Raw genomic sequence first — 23,797 nt, forward strand, 5'->3', positions numbered from 1 at the left:
GCCCCAAAACTGATATGAGGCAATCACTCACCAATTCCCCATCATTTAAGAAAATCCTAATATTATTACCATCACTTTGAAAAATAGTCATTGCCTTGTCACTGTCCTAAGCTGTCTTGTAACAACATACCCCTGAGCCCTTTCCATGTTCTCCTTTGAGTGCTCCCAGCTTTCAAATTGTCTTTTTGGTATGGGCAAAATAAACCCCTACAATGACTGTTTCAGCGATTCATTGGTTTTACTTCTGTAGTTTCTGAACTTTCAACAGTATCCATAGTAGTAAAGAGGTACAAACTTTGGTGAGTAATAGAGAATCTGCACCAAGCAAAGATAGTAGTTTGCAGAGGGGAGAACTTCAGACAGTAGAAGACATTGTCCAGACATAGTGTGGAACCTTGCTGGTGGCACATCAGTAGGCTGTTGATTCTTCCATGCCTGTCCAGGATCTCCTGGATGGAGTCTGCTCCCACCACCGACATTAAGGAATTAGTAAGAATTCAGGGGCTATTAAAGTGAATAGTGTGCTTTTTGGGGAAGTGAGAAACTTGGGGCTACCTGGAAGGGGGCACATACACCCTTGCCTCCTTGTTTGAAAAAGTGGAAGTGTTAGTTGTGCGGTCTTAGCCGACTCTCGCAACCCCATGGACTGTGGTCCAGCAGGCTCCTCTGTCCATGGAATTCTCCAGGCAAGAATACTGGATTGGGGTGCCATTCCCTTCTCTCAGGGATCTTCCTGACCCAGGGATCTCCTGCATTGCAGGCAGATTCTTTACCATCTGATCTATCAGGGAGGCTTGCACCAAAAGGTGGGTATAAATGGCTTAATTTACCCTTGAATGTCTCCAACTCAACGTTTCTGAGATGAATCTAGGAATCAAAACCCCAGGACCCAGAAGGCTGGCTTTTATTGCAATTGCCCTGGTAGGACCCTTTATTGTAAGTTTCCCAGATTTGTCACTGTCCCTCCCCTGGACTGGTCACCATCTAGGATCTCTCATCAGGGAGCACTGATCCTCTGAGCCAGCCCTGCAAAAAGAAAAGTGCATTCTGACCAGCTTTCTGAGGACTTATTGGGTTTGTGAGGAAGAGATCATGCTCTTGGGTGAGCTGGACTCTCATGCTCACTGGGTATGCTAAGAAATATTGGGGAACTTTAATGTCACCATAGGAAGAGACCTCAGACCATTGGCCACAACCTTCATTTTAACCATAAACAAATGCTGCCCAGAAACTTTATGAGCCTTGCCCATAAAGTACAGTGGCAGCCTGATGCCCACAACTTTCATCTTTTGATCTCAACACATATTTTTTTCACTCTATTTGTGTGTTAACAAGAGGCACAAGTGCTGAGACGACAGTGGGAAAGTCCAATGCTGAGGGAGCTCACAGGAGCAAAACAGCAACTCTGAGCTGATGCAAAAGTCTTAAAGTCACCCACAGGCATAATGAATACTGAAGGACACTCAGAGAGGGAAGATCTAATGTATTAATAGGAAGAGGCAGAGATGATTTTAGGGGAAGACTGGGAGAAAGCCCCTATATATTTTAATGCAGCAGAACAAGGGCTTTTTGAGTTAATACAGCCCCCTTTGGTAACCACAATACAGTTTTTTCTAGGTAGGAATTCAAGTTCCTGCCATTGTGTCAATGTGTCTCACTGCCAGTAGGCCGTGCTTCTAAGAAAGGGGGTTTTGCAATCATCTCTGACCACCCTAGCCTAACACTCAGCCTGCTCCCTGAAATGTCCTTCTTCTCTTAAAAAAGAAAATCTTTGCCAGTATCCAGATTAAATTAACCTTTGAAAAACATTCTTCCATAAGGATGCTAATTGCTAAGTCACTTCAGTCGTGTCCGACTCTGTGTGACCCCATAGACGGCAGCCCACCAGGCTCCCCCATCCCTGGGATTCTCCAGGCAAGAACACTGGAGTGGGTTGCCATTTCCTTCTCCAATGCATGAAAGTGAAAAGCGAAAGTTCAGTCATGTCCGACTCTTAGCCACCCCATGGACTGCAGCCCACCAGGCTCCTCCATCCATGGGATTTTCCAGGCAAGAGTACTGGAGTGGGGTGCCATCGCCTCAGAAAGAATAAAACCTGAAAGCAGGACAGGCTGGGAACGGGCTGGGGGCTGAGCACCAGAGTTTGTGTGGTGTGTGTGTGTATGTGTGTGTGTGTACTTTGGTTGGAGCCATCTCTGAGGAGCAGCTTGGGCAGAGTCTGGAGCAGCCTTTCCAGAAAATCTAGTGCCTCTGTACTCTTTGTGACCCTCAGACTCACCAGTTCTCAAATCTGCCAGGACCCCAAACCAGGACTGAAGGGAAGGGTGTTATCATGAGGTTGGGTATCTCAGACTCCCTGGTGTAGTGGGATCAAGAACTGGGGTCAAAAGTTAAAAAGACGCGTGTGAACCTAAAAGTCCATCGACAGATGAATGGATAAAGAAGATGGGGCACATATATACACTGGAATACTACTCACCCATAAACAAGAATGAAATCTTGCCATTTGCAGCAACATGGATGAACCTAGAGATTATCACACTAAGTGAAGTAAGTCAGACAAAGACACATGATATCACTTATATGTCAAATCTAAAAAAAAAAATACAAGTGAGCTCATTTATAAAACAGAAATAGATTCACAGACATTGAAAACAAACATGGTTATCAAAGGGGAAAGAGGGGAAAGATAAACTGGGAGTTTGGGATAAAAAGATATACACTGCTATATATAGATAACTAACAAGGGCCTACTTGTAGTTTTTTGTGCTACAACAAAAATCTTGTAGCACAGGAAACTATATTCCATATCTTGTGATAATCTATAATGGAAAAGAATCTGAAAAAGAATACGTATGTATGTATAACTGAATCACTTTGCTGTTCATCTGAAACTAAGCATGTACATGCTCAGTCACTCAGTCCTGTCCAACTCTTTGCAACCCCGTGGACTGTAGCCTACCAGGCTCCTCTGTTCGTGGGATTCTGCAAGCAAGAATACTGGAGTGGGGTGCCATTCCTCCTCCAGGGGATGTTCCTGACCCAAGGATCGATTGAACCCGTGTCTTCTGCAAGAGATTCATCAGCAGGCAGATTCACTGAGCCACCTGAGAAGCCCCACGAAACTAAGACAACATTGTAAATCGACTATACTTCAGTTTTCTTTGTTTGTTTAAAAAAGACCTTGTGCAAGAAAGATGGGAGAGGAAGTGGAAGAGAGACCTAGACTGATACTGGGTAACACAAGATTGGTGGAGTCAGAAAAAAAGGGAGAAGGGAAAGAAAAACAGGAATTTCAGTGGATAGATGGTAACTTACTCTTGTCTCAGTTTCTCTTCTTTAATCTCCTCTTACCAAATCAGGATTATGCAACTCAGCTTTATCCTGTGTCTGTTGCTCAAGAGACCCCCATTGTAGATCTCAGGTCATACTTCTTGGCCTGGAATTGACAGATTTACCTCAGGCTGCAAACTTTTCTTCATGGCCCCATCTCCTTACATTTTGCTACACACGGTAGCCCTGGGGACACAGCAATAGGCCTGGGGTCCTCAAAGTCCCCTTCCTGGCTCTAACCCCACACTTATTCTCTGAGTTGTTCAAGTTATTCACTTTTCTGAACCTTGTTTTTACTTATGTAGCTATGGATATAATAATCTGTACTTCCCAGTGTGGCTGTAAGTATTAAGTAAGAAGAAGATATAAAACACAGTGTTTCAGTTCAGTTCAGTTCAGTTCAGTCGCTCAGTCGTCTCCGACTCTTTGCAACCCCATGAATCGCAGCACGCCAGGCCTCCCTGTCCATCACCAACTCCTGGAGTTCACCCAAATCCATGTGCACAGTGTTTAGTCCAAAGTAATTAAATGGTAGTGGTGTCTGTTTCATAGTTCACTTGTGCTCTTCTTCCCACCCATATGCTTCTACCTCCAAACCATCATTCATGCCACTTCCTCCCACCTGTCTGCTTATCTCCAAAGCACTCCATGTATCCCATCCTCCCATCCTTTAGAGAAAATCTCCTCCGTGACCTCCTACATGACAACTTTAGATCACCGATCAGCCCTCTTCCCATCAATCAGACACTGCCTCCTGGACGCCACTATTCCACCAGTGTCAGTTCTTGTCTCCTATCAATATATGAAGACACCTGTAGAAAGGAAGTCATATAGGTTTCTTCTTTTTTCCCTGACCTTATCTTCTGACACACGACAGGCACATCAGAGACATCTGAATCTACCTATAGTTTATCTAAATGGCCACTTACTCTGATCATCTCCCAAGTCATGCAAAATGCTACTATCAACTACTTTGCAGACTTACTGCATAATAGACCAGGGCTTCTCAAAGTGTGGGCCATGGACCTGCAGCATCAGCTTGAACTGGAGACTTGTTAGAAATGCAAAGTCTTGAGCTCCATCCCAAACTTACTGAACCAGAATCTCTGGGATTAGAGTGTAGCCATCTGTGTTTTTACAAACCCTCCAAGTGTGTCTGATGCAAGGTAAAAATCTGAGCACCATGGGGCTAAGGCATTTTCTGTAAAAGGTCTTTCACTTCAGATTAAATCAGCTACCAGGATATATTAAAGGGGATAGACAAAGCACATGTGAAATGTAAAGGCTTTGGGTGAGAAAGTCAGACCTGGACCCTCTCATCTAGAATGAACCTCAAAGAAAGAAAATGTAGGAGTGCTTTGGACAACCAGGAAATGTCCTAGATGTCCCATGTACAGAGAAACCAGAAACTAAAAGTGCATCAAAGATAAAACTCCTACTTCTGTTTATAGTTGGTTCCGGGCACATGATGGTAACCCAGCTTCAATGCAAATGATGCCAATGACCTAGGGCAGTCGTCCTCAAAGTGAGGTCCTTGGACCAGCAGCACTCATATCACCTGGGAATTTGTTAGAACTCCCACATTTCAGGCTTCACCAAATCCTCCTAATTCAGAAACTCTAGGAATGTTGCCTAGCCCTCTGTGTTTTCACAAGTTCTTCAGGCACTCTGGTGCAAGCTAAGGCTTAGAAATCACAGTGGTAGGCACTGGGGCGACGTGCTTTCCATACATTTTTCCACTTAATTCTGATAATTCTGTCAATAGTTGAAGTTTTTTATCATTTGAAGATGAAAGAAATTAAGGTCAAATTTGCCTTAAGGTCACGTAGCAGGTCAGCAACCAAACAGGGATTGAAATGGCCCGTTTCCAAAACCCCACTGAATATTCGGAGGATGTGTTTTGGTCATCCGTGGTCACTGATGGGCCCTGGGGAACTAAAACTGACAGAAGGTAGGGGTGGGCAGGTGAGGATGGCAAGTTAGAACTAGAGCAAATAGAGCCATCCCTACAGTTTCAATGGAGTTGAATACAGTTGAATGGAGTTGAATACAGTTTCAATGGAGTTGAATGCTTCAATATAGTTTCAATATTCAAACCCAGGATCTGGCAACAAGTTAGATCTGAGATATTCACCTCTTTTAAAATACCCTGTACATCTGAGAGTAAAGGGCCATAGGCTACAACAGCCAAAACTTTCTGACTATATAATGGTATTTAGAGGACTTGAAGCTTTAACTCTTTGCTTGAACTCCTTCAATCTGTATTCGGCCCCATTTGACTTCCTTCTCAGTCTCTCTCCCTGTATGCTGTTTTCTTTGCCTAAGCACCTCCTGGAAGAGCTTTACTTGAAAGAGAGGAGAGGCAGGTGGTGTTTGGTAGAGGGGGTTTCAGCCCCTTTGGATCACACCTGATAAATCGGTTTTCCTCTCAGAGGAAGGAGCTTACCTCAGGAGCAGCTCTGGGTCTCGTGGTTTCCTTTTGCAGACAGAATCACAAACAGTTATTTTTCTCTCTTGGTTCAAAAGAAATGCCCCCAAACCAAGCTCTTCTCAAGACATAGTTGAACTTAGAACAAGAGGTGAAACACGAAAGCGTTTTATGCAGGAAGTGGTTGGAAAAAAGTGAAGTGTTGACAGGGTCCTGAGCATGGGGGAGGGTATCAGGAAATAGTTGCGGTAGAGGCCTCACCTCAGAAGTCACACCCACTGTACTTCTCCAGCTCACCTGAACCACATAGGTCTGTTTCCACGCCCTGAAGGAGTGGTGTAGGTGGGGAAGCAGAGGAAATGAAAGAGAATATCGAGGAGGACCCCAGGAAAGATCCCCAAATGCAGATCATATAAAGAAGGACAAGGGACAGGACTTTCCTATCCATTCTTCACACAACTCATATTCAGGGCCAGGACACTACAGCCCCAAGTCAGTCCCAGAGGGAGTTTCCATTGTTTTGCAAGAAAACATTTAGGACCAAAACTTGACAAATCCCTCCCTTGATCTCCAGCCTCATTTCTACATAATCTGACTTCCTGCCTCTGGGTTCTAGCCATCCTTGGCTTCCTTTAAATACCTGAGAACTCCATGTGGTCACTTGCCTTGGAATGTGGTGTTATTTATTCCTGGAAATACCTCCAATCCCCACCTCCCTCACTTTTCAAGTTCAGCTCAAGCAATGTTGGGCTTCCCTAACAGTTCAGTTGGTAAAGAATCCACCTGCAATGCAGGAGATCCTGGTTCAATTCCTCATCTGGGAAAATCCACTGGAGAAGGGATAAGCTACCCACTCCAGTATTCTTGCCTGGAAAATTCCACAGACTGGTATAGTCCATGGGGTCACAAAGAGTCAGATGCAACTGACTGACTTTCACTTTCAAGCAATATTACTTTCCTTCAGAAGTCTTTCCCAACAACCCCTCTCCAATCAGTTAAATTCATCTGTTATACATTCCTGATGCACACTGACATTTTCCTTAAAAACATTCACTATGCTATATAATCTTCATTCAATGTCAAACTTGCCTAAGAAAAGAAGAGATGATGGAGAAAGGTGGTGATGGTAAAAAATCTTATTTTCTTAAAAGACAGAACCAGGATTCTTCTGCAGTGCAAGTAACTATTCAAGGAAAACACCATAGTTGATATGTTCAGAAGAAAAAGGAGACCCCAAAACCAGGGTAATCAAAGGAAAAGAATCTCTTTGTTTTAGAAAAGAATAAAATTACTCACAAAGGAATGCAGAACCTCAAAATTAGCTATTATCAAATAGAATCCAGCAATAACTTAGATGATAAAGATTTGTCCTAGGTGTGCAAAGAAGGTTCAATATGAGGAAATATTTTCATATAATTTAATGTATTATGAAGCTATGGAGCAACATAATCCAATCATGGCCTTAGCTGTTGGAGAGCAATTTGGTAAAAATTTAGCATCTAATAGTTGGCCAACAAAGGTCCTAATAATTGCCAACAAAGGCCTGTCTAGTCAAAGCTTTGGTTTTTCCAGTAGTCCTATATGGATGTGAGCTGCTGCTGCTGCTAAGTTGCTTCAGTCATGTCTGACCCTGTGCGAATCCATAGACGGCAGCCCACCAGGCTCCCCGGTCCCTGGGATTCTCCAGGCAAGAACACTGGAGTGGGTTTCCATTTCCTTCTCCAATGCATGAAAGTGAAAAGTGAAAGCAAAGTCGCTCAGTCGTGTCCGACTCTTCAGGACCCCATGGACTGCAGCCTACCAGGCTCCTCCGTCCATGGGATTTTCCAGGCAAGAGTACTGGAGTAGGTTGCTATTGCCTTCTCCAATGGATGTGAGAGTTGGACTATAAAGAAAGCTGAGCACCCAAGAATTGATGCTTTTGAACTGTGGTGTTGGAGAAGACTTTTGAGAGTCCCTTGGACTGCAAGGAGATCCAACCAGACCATCCTAAAGGAAATCAGTCCTGAATATTCATTGGAAGGACTGATGCTGAAGCTGATGCTCCAATGCTTTGGCCACCTGATGAGAAGAACTGACTCATTGGAAAAGACCCTGATGCTGGGAAAGATTGAGTGCAGGAGGAGAAGGGGACAACAGAGGATGAGATGGTTTGATGGCATCGCCAACTCAATGGACATGAGCTTAAGTAAGCTCTGGGAGGTGGTGATGGACAGGAAAGTCTGGGGTGCTGCAGTCCATGGGGTTGCAAAGACTCGGTCATGACTGAGAGACTGAACTAAATAATTGGTTACATTTTTACAATAATAATTTCCATCTCAACCTCAAAGCTTGTACTTTATTTAACTGGAAGCATTGAGCTATTGCCACAAAAGTTAGAAACAAGTTAAGGAGGCCTACTATATTGTGATTATTGAACATTCTTCTAGATTTTGTTGTTGTTGTTGTTCAGTCACTAAGTTGTGTCTGACTATTTGCCACCCCATGAACTGCAGCACACCAGACTGCCCTGTCCTTCACCATCTCCCTGAGTTTGCTCAAAGTCATGTCCATTGAGTCAGTGATGCCATTCAACCACCTCATCCTCTGTCATCTCTGTGGATCACAACAAACTCTGTGGGTTCTTCTAGATACTGGCTACAATAAACTAACAGTGAATGAAATTAGATTTTTTTTAATCTAAGAAGAGGAGGTAAAATGATCATTTTGACTGCATAAAGAACTTCTCGAAATCAATATCAAAAGAATTAACAGAATTTAACCATGAGCAACAAATGTATTCTGAGCTTCTCACATGGCTCAGTCATAAAGAATTCACGTGCCAATGCAGGAGATGTAGGAGATGAGGGTGTGATCCCTGGGTCAGAAAGAACCCCTGGAGGAGGAAATAGCAACCCACTCCAGTATCCTTGCCTGGAAAATCCCATGGACAGAGAAGCCTGGTGGGCTACAGTCCATGGAGTCACAAAGAGTCGGACATGACTGAGCTACCGAGCATGCACAGCACAAAAAACAAATATATGAGAAGATATTAATTAAAAAGACATAGTTCTTTAACAGTGGAAAAATAATTTGACCACATGCATATTGAGTGATACATGTTACCAACACATGAATTTGCCACATCCTCACCAGCACTTCTCTCCTGTCTTTGTAATAATAGCCATCCTAACGGGTGTGAGATGCAATCTCATGATGGTTTTGATTTACATTCCCCTGATAAATGATGCTGAGCATGTGTTCAAGTACCTGTTGGCCATTTGTATGTCTTCTTTGAAACAATATCTATTCAGGTCCTTTGCCCATTTTTAATTGAGTTATTTGTCAGGGTACTTACATTATCCAATACCTTTCTTTCATAAACCAAAAACATTTTGGGTAGTCAAAACAGCAATATTTTAAGCTTTTTTATTCTATGGAAAGTTTTTATAGAGGTGCTTTACTGAATTTTACATACTATTTAGAAAATCAGTGGGCTTTGAATTCGATGTTGCATGATATTTGTTTTCATATAAAACAATTGGAAATAGGTCCCTGTTAGCATTTTGACACAGAATGTTTTGTTTTTAGGAAGAGATTACTGTTATTAAGTAGAAGACTACAAAGTAAAGGATGTGGAAGAATTCAAAACAGCGATAATAGTGTGTGACAAAGACAGTGGTGTCCCCCTGGGTCCCAGGGATGCACTGTGTTTCCCAGCCTCTCATATGATGAGGTCCAGACCTGGGAATGGTTTCTCATCAACAGTTGGTAGGGAAAGCGAAGTGCATCACTATGATCTGGGATATTTAAAGGCTGTCTAAGAAGTCCCACATTTCCTCTGTCCCTACTGTGCTGAGTATCACAGAAATAAAGATAAAAACATTTGAGTGATTTCAAATGTAACGCTTTGGGTCATTCCCCCTGACTGTAGACACTCAGATCATTACTGTAGACATTGCCTAGATCATTGTAGACACTGCCCGGGTCACTGGTCCCCCAGGGAGGCTGCCCTGAACGGCATAGCTGAGCAAAGGGAAAGCAAAGAAACCATGAATGAGTCATTTCCAAATGCGTTCAGACAGACATCTCCTTCTTTCAGTTCGCCTTTCTGTACTCTCCCCCTGCACAGTGCCCTGTCCTGTGCCCCCACACCCATACTTTCTCCCCCTGCAGTGGCATTTGCCTATAGAACAGTCACCACTAAGTGTGGATAAGGTTATTCCTCCTGGGAGGCCTTGGAGGGCTGCATTCAGGCAAACTTGTAAATGTAGGGACACAGCCTCAGGATGGGGGAAGGAATCAAATCTACCAGCATCGTCAGCCTCCCCTTATTCCAGTTTAAACAATTCAAACGTTGTTTGTTTTTTCAATTGAGGCAAGTCCACAAGACAACAAATGACTCATTAAATTTTGCCATTTTAACTGTTTATTTTTGAAAAGAGAATTTCAGATGGTCATGGTGCAGGAGCTCTGTTGCAGCATGGAAGCTCACTGGAGATTCAAGAGAGGAAGAAGCAGACTAGATTTTCAGCTTTTTTTTTTTTTTTTCCTCTCTCTCTCTTGAAGCTGAACTGTCAAGTCACAGATTTGAACAAGGAGGCATCTATTTCTTTCAACAATAACTCAGGTAAGCCCACACTCGTGAAAGTTCTGTGCTGTTCGTTCCTAGTTTTCAGGCTATGGTTGAAAAAGAAAAAAAAAAAAAAAATTAAACAAATTTGCCCTGTTTTCAGGGAAACAGAGTGATGGCATTTGGCTTAAGTGAGGCCAGTTTACAGGACCTGCAATCTTCTTGGAATTTAGTTTACCCAATAGCGGCAAAGAGAACATTACACAAAAGGGCTATCTGGGAAGAACTTTCTCATTAACACAAGAGTTTTCTGTGCCAGGTCACTTGGTACAGGTTGCCAGTTTTTAAGATACTTCCCTCTGCATAGGAAAGGGAGCTAAATGGCAAGGCTTCTTGTGGAAAGAGGAAAATTCAAGTAACTAACAGATCAAATGAAGCACGTTTCTGGTTTGAAGAAGAATGCACTTTGCCGAGTTGTGTTTTTAATTCACCGAGTCTCTCAGCGAGGACTTGGTGTGAGGGCAGGCGTTTGGCGGCAAGATGGAGAACTAAGGAAGGGAGCAGGTGGGGAGGAGGGAAGGAAAGAGGACTCAGCCTCGGACAACCACGGCAGACAGGAAACAAAGGAAGGCCACAGAAAGCAAGAGAGGGGGTGGGGTGGGGGGTCCCCCACGGAGGAGGGACCCTAGAAGAGAGGTGGGCGTGGGGGTGAGAAGCAGCAAGTGGGGCCACAAACAAACCCAATCTTCTGACTCACTGAGTGAACTCTGAGCAAGTGACTACATTTCTCTGTAAACCAGCGATCGTAATTCTTCCCACCCACCTCCTCAGCTTTGTACAGACAACTGAGGCATGGTTGTGAACATGCTCAAGAAATATAAGGTTCTTTCATGCATTGTAACTCAAAAATGATCATTTTTTTAATTGACCTCTGGTCTCTCTGTCCCTCAGGAATAGCCATGGGCCAAAATGAAGGCAGTCCCTCTGATAAGTGACCTCGTGCATGTGCCATTTCTGTCCTACTCTGTGCCTGAAGTGAGAGGGGAAGTCACTCATGGACTGCACTGTCCATAGAATTCTCCAGGCCAGAATACTGGAGTGGGTAGCCTTTCCCTTCTCTAGGGGATCTTCCCAACCCAGGGATCGAACCCAGGTCTCCTGCATTGCAGGCGGATTCTTTATCAACTGAGCTCTCAAGGAAGCCCTATTCTGTGCCTAGTTTGTATAAAAATCATGCTATCCTCTAGAATCACAATATGAGCCAGCAACTGTTTCTTCATCAGAGAGAATAACTTTGCACTGTTCATTTCAATTTCCCTGGTCCAATCATTTCACTGGTGATCATGACCACACCTCTGCCCAGCCAAGGTCAGAGGAACCATCTCTGGCCCTGGAACAGGCAGGTTACTTACCCACCTGGAGATGGAACCACCATCTTGGCTACACATTTCAGATCTTCAGAAAATTTGCCTTTTAGGGGGCCAGAACAGAGTGATATAGACAAAATTTGAATGACAAGATACATTTCTAACTCTATCTCATCCCCCAATTTTCTTGGATCCAATATGACAATGCCCTGCAGACCTAGAGAAAGCTAGATGCTTTAAAATCATTATCTTATTTGATAATAGAGTCAGCTTCTACTTTATAAATACAATATATTATGAGAGTATCTTCTCCCAGATATTTCCTTATCATTAAAAATATTCCATTGGCATGACAGTATGGTGATAACAAAGTAAGCTTGTTCTTTTTTCACCTTTTTTTTTTTAATTGAAATACAGTTGATTTACAATGCTTTGCTACTTTCAGGTATGCAACGAAGTGATTTAGGTATACATACAAACACAAATATATTCTCTTTAGATTCTTTTACATTACAGGTTATTACAAGATATTGAGTACAGCTCCCTGTGCTCTACAGTAGTCTTTGTTTGTTATTTTATATATAGTATTGTGTATATTTTAATCCCAAACTCATAATTTATCCCTCCCCTGCCCCTTTCCCTTTTGGTAGCCAGAAGTTTGTTTTCCACGTCTGTGAGTCTATGTCTGGTTTTCGTGATTTATTTATGCTGCGTTGGGTTCGTTGTGGCACTCGGGGCTCTTGGATGCATTGTGCGGGCTTCGCTGGGTACAGCACACAGTCTTCTCTTCTTGAAGCACGTGGGCTTAGTTGCCCTGCAGCATGTGGGATCTTAGTTCCCCGACCAGGGATTGAACCTGCGTCCTCTACACTGGGCCATCAGGGAAGCCCCTATATCTGTTTTGTAAGTGAGTTCATCTGTATCCTTTTTTTTTTTGGATTCCACATATAAGCGATATCATGTGGTATTTGTCTTTCTCTTCTAAGTAAACTTGCTCTTAGCAGGACCTTCTACAAAGAGTCACCCAGCTCACTGTGCCAGAGGATCAGAGCTGAGAATCATTCTGGTGGGCAAAACGAGAACTGGCAAAAGTGCGACAGGGAACAGCATCCTCCAGAAGCCAGCATTTGAGTCCAGGCTGAGTGCCTGGTCCTTGACACAGACTTGCAGTAAGAGTCGGGGCAGCCGGGGAGACAGAGAGGTGGTGGTTATTGACACAGCAGATATGTTTTGCAGGAAGGACCCCTCTGACTCCCTGTTCCAAGAGGTGCAGAGGTGCTACCTGCTCTCTGCCCCAGAACCCCACGTGCTGCTCCTGGTGATGCAACTGGGCCAATTCACCACGGAGGACCAGCAGACTGTTCAGGGGGTGAAGGAGATCTTCGGAGAGGGTGCCATGAAGCACACAGTTGTCATCTTCACCCGAAAGGAAGACCTCGAGGGAGGCTTCCTGAGGGATTTTATCCAAGGCACAGACAACAGAGCCCTAAGCAAGCTGGTGGCAGCATGTGGGGGGCGAGTGTGGTCCTTTGACAACTATGCTACAGGGAGCACCTGGGATGACCAAGTGAAGGAGCTCATGGACTTGATTGAGAGCCTGGGGACAGTGGAAAGGGGTGACCACTACACTAACAGGCTGTACAGCCTTCTAACAGTCAGAATGTGGGCCTGTACAGTCAGAGGAAAGATTGCAGGATTTCAAAGGGAGCTTTATAAAATACATGGAAGTTCAGAGACGTGGCACAATCGTGGCCAAAGCGAGTTGCCTGAGAAAAGCCCTAACCCAAACAGTGCGGTGTGCTCGGGCGTCTGACGCATTGCTCAGTCAGTTACTTTGTGTATTCCACGAGACATTCAATTTCTTTTGCCGCTTACCCTTTAGTATGTGCAGGTTTATTCTGTAGTTTACTGTTAGTCATACCCAAAAAACTAGTGATGGTTTTTAGAAAGACCGGTAGACTGGAATGCAAGACTCCTGTGTCATAGTTACTGATCACTGCCTCTTCATTCATTGTCATATCCTGGGTAAGTTACAAGGCAATGGCACCCCACTCCAGTACTCTTGCCTGGAAAATCCCATGGATGGAGGAGCCTGGTGGGCTGCAGTCCATGAGGTCGCTACAAGTTGGACACGACTGAGCGACTTCACTTTCACTTTTCACTTTCATGCATTGGAGAAGGAAATGGCAACCCACTCCAGTGTTCTTGCCTGGAGAATCCCAGGAACGGGGGAGCCTGGTGGGCTGCCATCTATGGGGTCGCACAGAGTCGGACACGACTGAAGTGACTTAGCAGCAGCAGCCTGCCCCGGATAGTCAGTGTCCGCTAAATGTTTGAGATTCTGTGAATTGTTTAGATCTCAACCTCATCCTATTTGTTAATGAATCAAATGATTTTAAAATTTCCTGTTTGTCTTGAAATATAATACCAAAACCTTCTGAAAGTTATAAACATAAAATTCCTCTCATTTGCAAGTCTCTATCTAAAGTCAGTTTTATGCTCCAACGCCTTTTCTTCTTTATACTATCACTATTTCTTCTGACTATAACAAAAATGGCAATAAAATTTCTACAAGGTATAGTAAATTAACAAGTGAGCTGTAAAGTTCCTGAGATCACATGTCTTTAACTCCATGCTATGGTTTTATCTTCTGAAGACAGTAAATGGACATATGGCTTATTTCTCTGATGCAACCAACTCACGCTCAACAATCACACACAGACACACACATCAATAGTCTGTTTTATGTGCATCAAAAGGGGCTCAGCTAGATTTTATCCCTTGTGTCCAATCCCAGTCAGGATTGAAACATACTAGAGGCTTATGTTTCAGACAAGAGTGGACCTAGTATTTTGCATTTTGCACTTGCAATATTTTACATTTAACATCTTCCTGTTAAATGCAAACTAGAATTTATTAAAATAAACACAGTCTTTATGACTGATGAGCTCACTAGATCGTCAGGAAAACTCCAAGGATGCAGCAAACAATACACATAAAAGGGAGGTGGGAAAATGTAAGAAGGATTAGAGCTAAAAGCACCCTCTTGTAAGCAGGTAAACCCTCAGGCAAAGTCACAGGTGGTGAAGGAAGACTCCACACGCATGCATGAGAACACTGAAAGGCAAGGAGTTATCAAAGAAACACTGGAAGCATCTTCATGAAAGGTATACGTTGGGTAGCAAAGACTTAGTCAAGACTGGTCTATGTGGTTCGGACTTGGGTAAAGCCAGTGAGGAGCCATATTCACCTCAGTCTTAAGGAAATACTCCCTCCCGGGGTCATTCACCTGTAGGATTGGCACTTGAGAAACCTTGGCAGTGTGTCTCCTTCAACTCTGTGCCCTAGACACCAAACTTTCCTCACACTTGTCCTGGCCGCACTACTCTAGTGGGAGAATGAGAGACTCCAGTCTTCAATAATGCTGAATGGAAAAAAATGGGGGTGTCAGTCATTCAAGAGACACTGTACCTGGAAAAAAAAGAATGGAAAACAGTTGACCTTGGGTCTCTTTCCTACCTGAAAAAATGGGCTGGAAAGAAAGATGAAATAGCAGGTCCCAGCCAGTAGATTAGGGCTCAGGACAGTCATCCTTCCCACATCCAGCGACAGTCAACTCTAAAAACCTTGAGTTGGATTGGTGACCTGACCAGTTCTAGGGCCAGTCCTTTGGTACCTGTTCACCACACCACTGGGTCTTTTACTGACCTCACTCTCATGACCCTCATGAGAGGAGGCAGAATAACTAGAATCAGTGATAACAACACAGATGACCAGACTAAGCCTCTACATAATGCTAACTTAGGAATGGTGTAAATGCATGGTGGCTTAGCAGTAAAGACTCCCCCTGCCAATGCAGAAGACACAGGCTCGATCCCTGGGTTGGGAATATCCCCTGGAGGAGGAAATGGCATCCCACTCCAATATTCTTTCCTAGAGAATCCCATGGACAGAAGAGCCAGGTGGGTTAAGACCTTGAGGTCACAAAGAGTCTGACATGACTGAGTGACTAAACAGCAACAGCAATTCATCCTCATCCTCAATACATCAGCTAGCTTCACAGCTAGTCCTTCCACAGCTGAGAAGACATCCTTTCTCAGATAAAACTCTGCTTCTGGATTTTTCTGACAGACTGGACCCTAGAGGGGCACTGGCCATAGGGCTGTCCAGTCAATGGACGGCTGTTGAGAAAAGCTATCATGTTCTTTGTTCTGGAGCAGGAAGCACTCTGGACTTCTTTCATATGGGGGAAACGCTTACACGGTAAAAAGTAATTGAAGATTAGATCACTAAGCAGTTCTAGAAGGAGACTCAGGCCTTGGGGGTCCTACCACAAGATATTTGGTATGGGGGTGGGGGAGGGCCCTGCTAGAGAACACAGAAGATTAGTCGCAACAGGAGAGAGGTTTTGTAAGATAAATGCTTTAAGCCTACAATGAATGTTCCTGTCTCTTTAAATCATCACCACCTAACCCTCCCTCTAGGCTCACAGGAGCTGTGAGTCTCAAAGACTTCCTCTATGCAGAGTGGAAGGAAACAGCCTGCCACACTCAAAACTGAAGGGAAAGCAGAGATCAGGGCCTTCTTGGATCACAGGTGAGAGCCTGTCACCAGGAAAGGTGAGCCCTGCAGGGAGCAGGAGCTACAACCAACCAGAAGGAACATGGTTCTGAGAGCATTTACTGTCTGAGCACCCGGGCTCCACCAGGCACCTTTCGGGTGAGTATCGGGTGAGTAACAGCCGGACCCATTAAGATGGGGCGTCTGGATTTGTAAAGATGTTCAAAGTTTCCAATAGAGGAAGTTCAAAAAAGGTTTATGAGCATGGTCCCCAGTCTGGAGGGCACACATGTCTGTCTCCTTCCACACCTCCCCCATACAGTAAGAAAAGTCTGTACTGGAACCATGTCCAGGAGTAAAATGCATTTTAAAAGGCATTCAACGTTGCTCAAACTGCATGTTCAGCACAGGCAAAAGATCTTTCCTGTGGCCCCAAAGCAATCTAACTTCAGAGCAAGTTACAGTGTGCTGAGTCAGGAAACCATCAGAATTCAACCCCGCCCCAGATGCCCCCTCTCCCCTCTGTCCACAGAAAGGGACCCTCAAGAGACTAAAGAGGTTAGGAACCAGGTCTTCAACCCCTCGTCCTCATGAGCCCTGACACATTGGCTCCCTAATTCAAGTCTCTCCCACCCCTGCTGTAGGAACACCTCAGTTTCCTCATCTGTACAATGAAGGGGTCTGAATAAACGGCTCATTTCTAAATTCTGATGTGTGGACTGATGATATCAGATACACTGGATTCATAAATCAGAATTTCTGAGCATGGTCCCCCCAGAATCGACATTTTTAAAGAACATTCAAGTAGTTCTGAAAAATAACATATTTGAGAGGCACTGAGATACATGAACTTTGAATTTTCAGAGTATTCAGAATACAGGAATTCAACATGCTTTACAATAAAAAAGAGCTATTTATCACCCCAAATTTCAGGAAGAGCTTATCACCTTCTTAAAATTTATTTTAAATGATTTTAACCCACATTTCAAACTATCTGGAAATCCCAGTGACCTACTCGAGAGTTCTGTGGATTCCCTGTAGCACACTTTCTCATTTCCATCTTTGGCGAGGACCTCTTGCTTTAGCTACTCTTCTTCTAGGGTTTGAATCTTGTGGCTCTTTCTTCATTTCTGCTCTGATGTCAATTATGGGACTTTGTTGATGCCTAGACACAAAATAACTAATCATATCATGTGATTTGCCCCGGGGTAAACTTTACTGAAAGCTTTGCATGGGGCAGCAGGAGAGTGACGGCAGAAACACAAACAGCTTCGGCTTGAGTTCTGGACAAACTTGCCCTCTGAGTCCTTTGGCCAGAGAGAGGTTATTCACCCAGCCTCTCCCTCTGCTTTTCCTTCCCTGTTGGTGCCAAATGGGGTTGAATACAGTTACCTGCAGGAAACAGGTGGGTGACATGAGGAGGTAGAATTTGAAATGGATGTTGAAGTACAGACAGGACTCAGGCAGAAATGTAGGGTGGGATGAAGGGCCCTGGGAGGGAAAGCCCGAGGTGGGTTGGGAAAAGGTGCTGAAATCTGTGTCTGGAGCGGCTGACTGAGGGCAGGGGTGAAGAGGGGGCAGGCGAAGTGGGATTCATTGGAAATAAGGCTAGAGAAGTAGACTGAGCAGAGACTGTGGGCTCATGTTCAGAAGCTTGCATGATCAGGCAAACGACCACAAAATGTTTAATTGTATTAAATGATGTTTGAGTGGGTGTAATCATTGTACTTTGAGAAGCCTCAGACTCGAGGGCCAGAACATAAAGAGCTGGAGGACAGCATCCCAGTCTCCCCATATTTAGATACATAAGGAGAAGTCAAACTATGTTATCTAAGAGCAGAAACTCTCCAGATGAGTTTGGGAAATACGTCTGTTTTCCAATTTTCTTCTTGCTTGTTTCACAGGCCAGCGACCCTAAGGTAGATCCTCAGTCAGTGAGCAAACTCTTGTTCTCGGGGTTTTCCCAAGCCCACCCTCCATCACCACCCTCGCTGCTGGAACTCCTGGGAAATCTTGTTTCCGACAGCTTATGTCACTGACATAGGTGCTCAGTCTCTTAGTCGTGTCCAACTTTTGCTGACCCTTCGGACTGCAAACTAATAGCCTCCTCTGTCCAGGAATTTTACAGGCAAGAATACTGTAGTGGGTTGCCATTTCCTTCTCCAGGGGATCTTCTTGACCTAGGAATCGAACCCACATCTTTTGCATCTCCTGCATTGGCAGGCGGATTCTTTACCATTAGCACCACCTGACATGGAATCACCTGGAGAAATTAACATCTTAAGTTTACTCATTGGCATGGATGGGATTAAGTGTTATCATCTCCCCTTTGCTCTTTGCATTTGGGGGCCCTGAGAGACAAAGCCAAGCTCACCAGGTGTTCTCACAGCATCATCCCAACCCAGACCAGGCTCCTCCTTCCCTAAACTCCGATGTTCAGAGGAGGGCAGGAACTATGACCTTCACAGTGGGGTCACCAGCATTTTGGACTTGACCTGACATTGTAGGCAGTTACACCTATTTGATGAATGAGTGAATGAACAAATTGTGTCTGGGATTCTTTCAGGTAATCATGGGAGGACGGAAGATGCCAAGAGATGAAGAAAATGCCTATGGTAAGAACATGTCTCACAATGAGTGTTTGTCCCCAGGAGTGAGCTCTAGGTAGTAGGGGAATGGGCTAATTCAAGACTGAACAGAGAGAAGCCGAGAGGCATCTCAATGCTGGGGTGAAGCAGCAAGAGGCCTGGAGCTGGCACTTCACCTGGATCTGTACCCCCACCCTGCTGTGAGATATTAAGTTATTTGACAAACCTGCAGCTCTGTTCCCAAAGTAAAATGAATAAACAGAAGGGGACGTAGAGGGCATCAGATCGTATATTAGAGAGAACATGATTCACCAGGTAGAAGGTGTTAGGGAACACGGATGGAGGTTATTAGACAGCAGTTTAAAGAGAGGAGAAGAGAGGAGGAGGAGGGAGGGAAGAGAGATGGCCTGGTCTTATCCTCCCAACAGCCTTTGAGTACAGCGCTACAATATTGATTCCATTTGTGCAGAAGAGGTTTAACACTTAGATTAAGCAGCTCTCAAGGGTTACAAGGCTGGTAGAGGACAGGTCTATGATTCAATCCCTTTGGGGATTTGGGACTCCAGATAGCTCTCCTGGCTGGGCCCACTGCCCCACCCCTTTCTCCAGTGGGACAGTATCAGGGAAAATAAGACAGAAATTGTCACTGGGGACCAGCTCTGCACAGCCTGGAAGAAGATCATATCAGACGAAGTAATGGCCTGTATTACAAAGGCGCATCCTCTAGAGAGACATTCAGCAGCTGCTGGAGCACCTACAGCTGCACGTGTGACGCCAAAGACGGGAGAAATAGACGGGTAGAGACCCCCTTGGAGTGCCCAAATCTCACACCAGGTCACTCAGTAAAAGTCTGGCCCCAAACACAACCGTGGAAGCGCTCTGTTCTCCTTTGCTCGCAAGGCGTCCAGGTGACCCGGGAACCGGGACATGTTGCTCTCAGGTTCCGAAACTTACAGACCACCGGTGCCCACAGGTTTCCAGGAGTTCAGGTCCGCCCTGCAGGAGCGCAGGCTGCGCCTCCTCCTGGCCGGGAGGTCGGGGACCGGGAAGAGCGCCACTGGCAACAGCATCCTCCAGCGGAAGCACTTCCTCTCCAGGCTCGCGGCCACGGCGGTGACCAGGGCCTGCGCCACGGGGAGCTGCCGCTGGGCCTCGTGGGATGTGGAAGTCCTCGACACCCCGGACCTCTTCAGCCCCGAGGTCGCCCAGGCAGACCCGGGCTTCAAGGAGAGAGGCCGCTGCTACCTGCTGTCGGCCCCGGGGCCCCACGCCGTGCTCCTGGTGACCCAGCTCGGCCGCTTCACCGCCCAGGACCTGCGGGCCTGGCGCGGGGTGAAGGCGCTCTTCGGGGCGGGCATCGCGGCGCGCGCCGTCGTGGTCTTCACCCGCAGGGAGGACCTGGACGGGGGCTCGCTGCAGCAGTACGTGCGCGACACCGACAACCGCGCGCTCCGGGAGCTGGTGGCCGAGTGCGGGGGCCGCTGCTGCGCCTTCGACAACCGAGCGGCTGACGGGGAGCGGGAGGCGCAGGTCGGGGAGCTGATGGGGCTGGTGGAGAAGCTGGTGAGGGACCACGGCGGCGCCCCCTACACCAACGACGTGTACCGCCTGGCGCAGACCCTGGGCGGGCTGAGTCCCGAGGAGAGGCTGCGCAGGGTGGCGGAGCGACTGGCCGCCCGCGCGCGGACGTGGCCGCTGGCCGGGCTGTGGCGGTGGCCCAAGGCAGGGCTGGGGACCCGGTGTAAGCTGGGCCTAGCCGCCCTGCTGGGCGCCCTGTTCCTGCTGTACCTGCTCTGCAGGCGTCGGCCCGAGGCGGTGACGGCGTGACCTCAGTCTTGCAGGTCACCTGGCAAGAAAGGACCCGGACACTTGGATCTGAAGGGGGATTTCAAAGGAATCAGTTTTCAGAAATTTCATGCTTACTCCAGCACATAGTTTTAAAATAAAGTTTACCACTTTAAAATATCCTTAAAAATGTGTTTAGTTATTTTGAGGTATTGATCACCTGTGAGACATTGTAAAATGGCAGTTTTTAGTAGAAAATGGATTCCTAGCAAAGGAATCCCACTCTTTATTTTGAGCTTGTGTGTGTCTGTTTACTGGTTTGTTTGTTTAGACATTGCCTTCCTCTCTTTGGACTGCTATTTTAAACACACACACACACACACACAGAGTTTGGGTGGCTTAAAAACAACAGACATTTATTCCTCACAGTTCTGGAGGCTGGAAGTCCATGATCATGATCGGGTTTGGGGGAGAGTCCTCTCTGAGATTGCAGAATGCCAACTTCTGACTGTGCCCTCACACTCAATTAGAACAAGGCACTAAGCCCAATCATGAGGAATCTACCCTCCTGACCTAAGACCTTCCCAATGACACCACCTCCTAATACCCTCCTCTCCAGACTAGGTTTTCAACCTGTGAATGTCGAGGGGGGAGGGGGCGGACACAAGCATTCAGACCATAGCCTATACAGACTCTTCTTGCTATTTTCTAGTTCTTATAGGTAGTTATCTCCCTTCAGTGATTTTGCACATTTTTATTATCATCAAGGAAAGAGAAGTCACAGTCAAACATGTTAATTTTTAATTCCAGGTGACATTGCAAGTCCTGTCCAATTCTTTGCAACCCCGGAGACTATACAGTCCATGGAATTCTCCAGGCCAGAATACTGGAGTGGGCAGCCTTTCCCTTCTCCAGGGGATCTTCTCAACCCAGAGATCAAACCCAGGTCTCTTTCTTTACCAGCTGAGCCACAAAAAGAATCCACCTAGCAATGCAGGAGACCCGCGAGCTGCATATTTGATCCCTGGGTCAGGAAGATACCCTGGAGCAGGGAATGGCAACCCACTCCAGTATTGTTGCCTGGAAAATCCCATGGACAGAGGAGCCTGGTGGGCTACAGTCCATGGAGTTGCAAAGAGTTGGACACGACTGAGCACGCACACATACATCAGTTTATTTACCAGTACTATGACTTAGAACCAAGAAGTTAAATGTGACTGTACTGAAAATAACACAATTTCAAATTTTCTAGCATGTATTATGGTTCATGTCTGTCCCAAATGAAGTATGATTTGGGGAAAATAACATGCAATGTCTTCAATGTAGTTATCTATCTGGATTTTTATGCACATAATAATAAAGTTCCTGTTTCAGAGAAGACAGGAAGCCGCAGGTGCATCAGCAGAGAGCCACAGAGAACTCGAGGTTAGGTGTGGCTGCACCGTTGTGGGTTTTTACAGAGGGTGGGTCAACCCACCTAAGTCCTTGAACCCCGTCCTTACGTTGTGTAAACAGTCGTTATCGTTATCGTTTCCTTATTTCTGAAACAACACTTCAAAGGGAAGCCTTTCTATCAGCCACACCCTAGTTAGGTGGTGTGGATGCAGCAGGATGCAGATACCCCAAGACTATCAGGGCTCAAGTGTGCTAAGGGGGAGGGTGATGTGCGGGGTCGTGGAGCAGGCCAGAGGGATAATGGAAGGCAGGGGGAGTGAGGTTGTGCGCAGGCACCCTAAGGCCATCCCAGTTTCCGTGGAGCAGGAGTCCATGCGCATGCGCTTCAATGCCACCTCAGAGTAAAGTTCTAGGGAGACTTGGGATGGACTCTGGCCTTAAGGCTGCCTGCAGTTAGAGGGGAGCCTGAGGGCAGTGATTTAGACTCAGTGAAGTTTAGCTGGAAAAAAAATTTATTATCAATTCCTTCTTTAGCTGCCTGCTGAGCCCATGCAGGGACTCTCAGCCAGAGAGAAAATCCTTCTACAACCTGAGGCGCCCAGGAAAGAGCCGTTGTGGCGGGGACCGCCAGGTCTGCAGCTTGCCCATCCAGGGCCACGTGTGCACGAGCACGCGCTGTGGGCCAAGAATGCTTACCACAGGACTGAATTTAACCTGCTGTTCTTTCATTTTTTCGTTTTCTCACATCCAAATGTACATCTATACCCTCCAATTTCTATCATTACTTATTATTTGTCTTGTTTGTAAATGTAAATACGATTTTTAAGACAAATATGAGTTTTAGTTGCTCAGTTGTGTGCGATTCTTTGTGACCTGACGGACTGCAGCCTGCCAGCCTCCTCTGTCCATGGAATTCTCCTGGCAAGAATACTGGAGTAGGTTGTATTCCCTTCTCTAGGGGATCTTCCTGACCCAGGGATTGAACCTAAGTATCCTGCATTGCAGGCAGATATTTTACCATCTAAGCTACCAGGGAAGCCCCAAATATGAGTGTTAGGATTGTCAAATTCTCATGCAAACTGCAGCATCTAGAAATGTATAGGATCAGAAGAAGGCTTGACATTGTGGGTGAAATGCCCTGTTTGGGTATCAGTGGGACCACTGTGGGGTACAGTAGAAAGAGCAGGAGATGTGTGGAGGGCTTATGTTCTAAAACCCACCCCTATGAACTTGCTCAGAGACTTTGTGGCCAAGGGGCTTCATCTTTTCTTGAGATGTATATATTAAAATTAATCTTAATATGTATGACGAACTAATGCAAAAGAAAGCACTTTGTAGGTTAAATTCTATAAGAATATGATACAGAAATGAAAAGTGTAGAGGAAACATCATAATAATTATCTTCATAAATAAATTTCATACTCAGAAATACATAAATTTCATACTCTTGAATACTCCACATTTAGCATTTGTAATAACTATTCCACATTATTCTATTCCACAGAGTTGGGTGCTAGTGGTAATAAAAGGTCTGTATGATTAGTCATCAAATATATTTACAAAGTACAATCAAAGTTGTACTTATTCTCTAAAATATTGCTAGTTTCTAATTCTTAGATTTAGAGCTATATAGACTCATAAGTGGGACTTCCCTGGTGGCTCAGACAGTAAAAATCCACCTGCAATGCAGGAGACCTGGGTTCAATCCTTGGGTTGGGAAGATCCCCTGGAGCAGGGCTTGGCAACCCACTCCAGTATTCTTCCCTGGAGAATCCTCATGGACAGAGGA

At 45.5% G+C, this 23,797-nt stretch overlaps 2 protein-coding genes across 10 annotated transcripts in view; both read left to right on the forward strand.

Annotated features, from left to right (window-relative positions):
• The window catches only part of GIMAP1 (GTPase, IMAP family member 1), a 48,434-nt gene extending 27,631 nt beyond the window's left edge, over positions 1 to 20,803 (forward strand). The window contains exons 2-5 of one of the 9 annotated variants that reach the window (XM_025291783.2): positions 10,310 to 10,370; positions 16,165 to 16,399; positions 18,807 to 18,855; positions 19,802 to 20,803. In XM_025291783.2, the coding sequence (XP_025147568.1) occupies positions 18,813 to 18,855; positions 19,802 to 20,655 (897 nt within the window). In that variant the 5' untranslated portion in view covers positions 10,310 to 10,370; positions 16,165 to 16,399; positions 18,807 to 18,812 and the 3' untranslated portion in view covers positions 20,656 to 20,803. The other 8 variants (XM_044947046.2, XM_044947048.2, XM_044947047.2 and 5 more) reach the window with 8 other exon arrangements.
• GIMAP2 (GTPase, IMAP family member 2) lies at positions 10,175 to 13,818 on the forward strand (the record flags this gene model as incomplete). Its single annotated transcript, XM_044946389.2, is given in 4 exon segments — positions 10,175 to 10,370; positions 12,685 to 13,330; positions 13,332 to 13,569; positions 13,571 to 13,818. Coding segments are annotated over 4 exon segments (1,176 nt in total), but the record flags the coding sequence as incomplete, so codon positions are not given.
• Positions 20,804 to 23,797: the final 2,994 nt, after the last annotated feature.

Source organism: Bubalus bubalis, chromosome 8 (genome assembly GCF_019923935.1).
Source record: "Bubalus bubalis isolate 160015118507 breed Murrah chromosome 8, NDDB_SH_1, whole genome shotgun sequence".
Classification (NCBI taxonomy): Eukaryota; Metazoa; Chordata; class Mammalia; order Artiodactyla; family Bovidae; genus Bubalus; species Bubalus bubalis.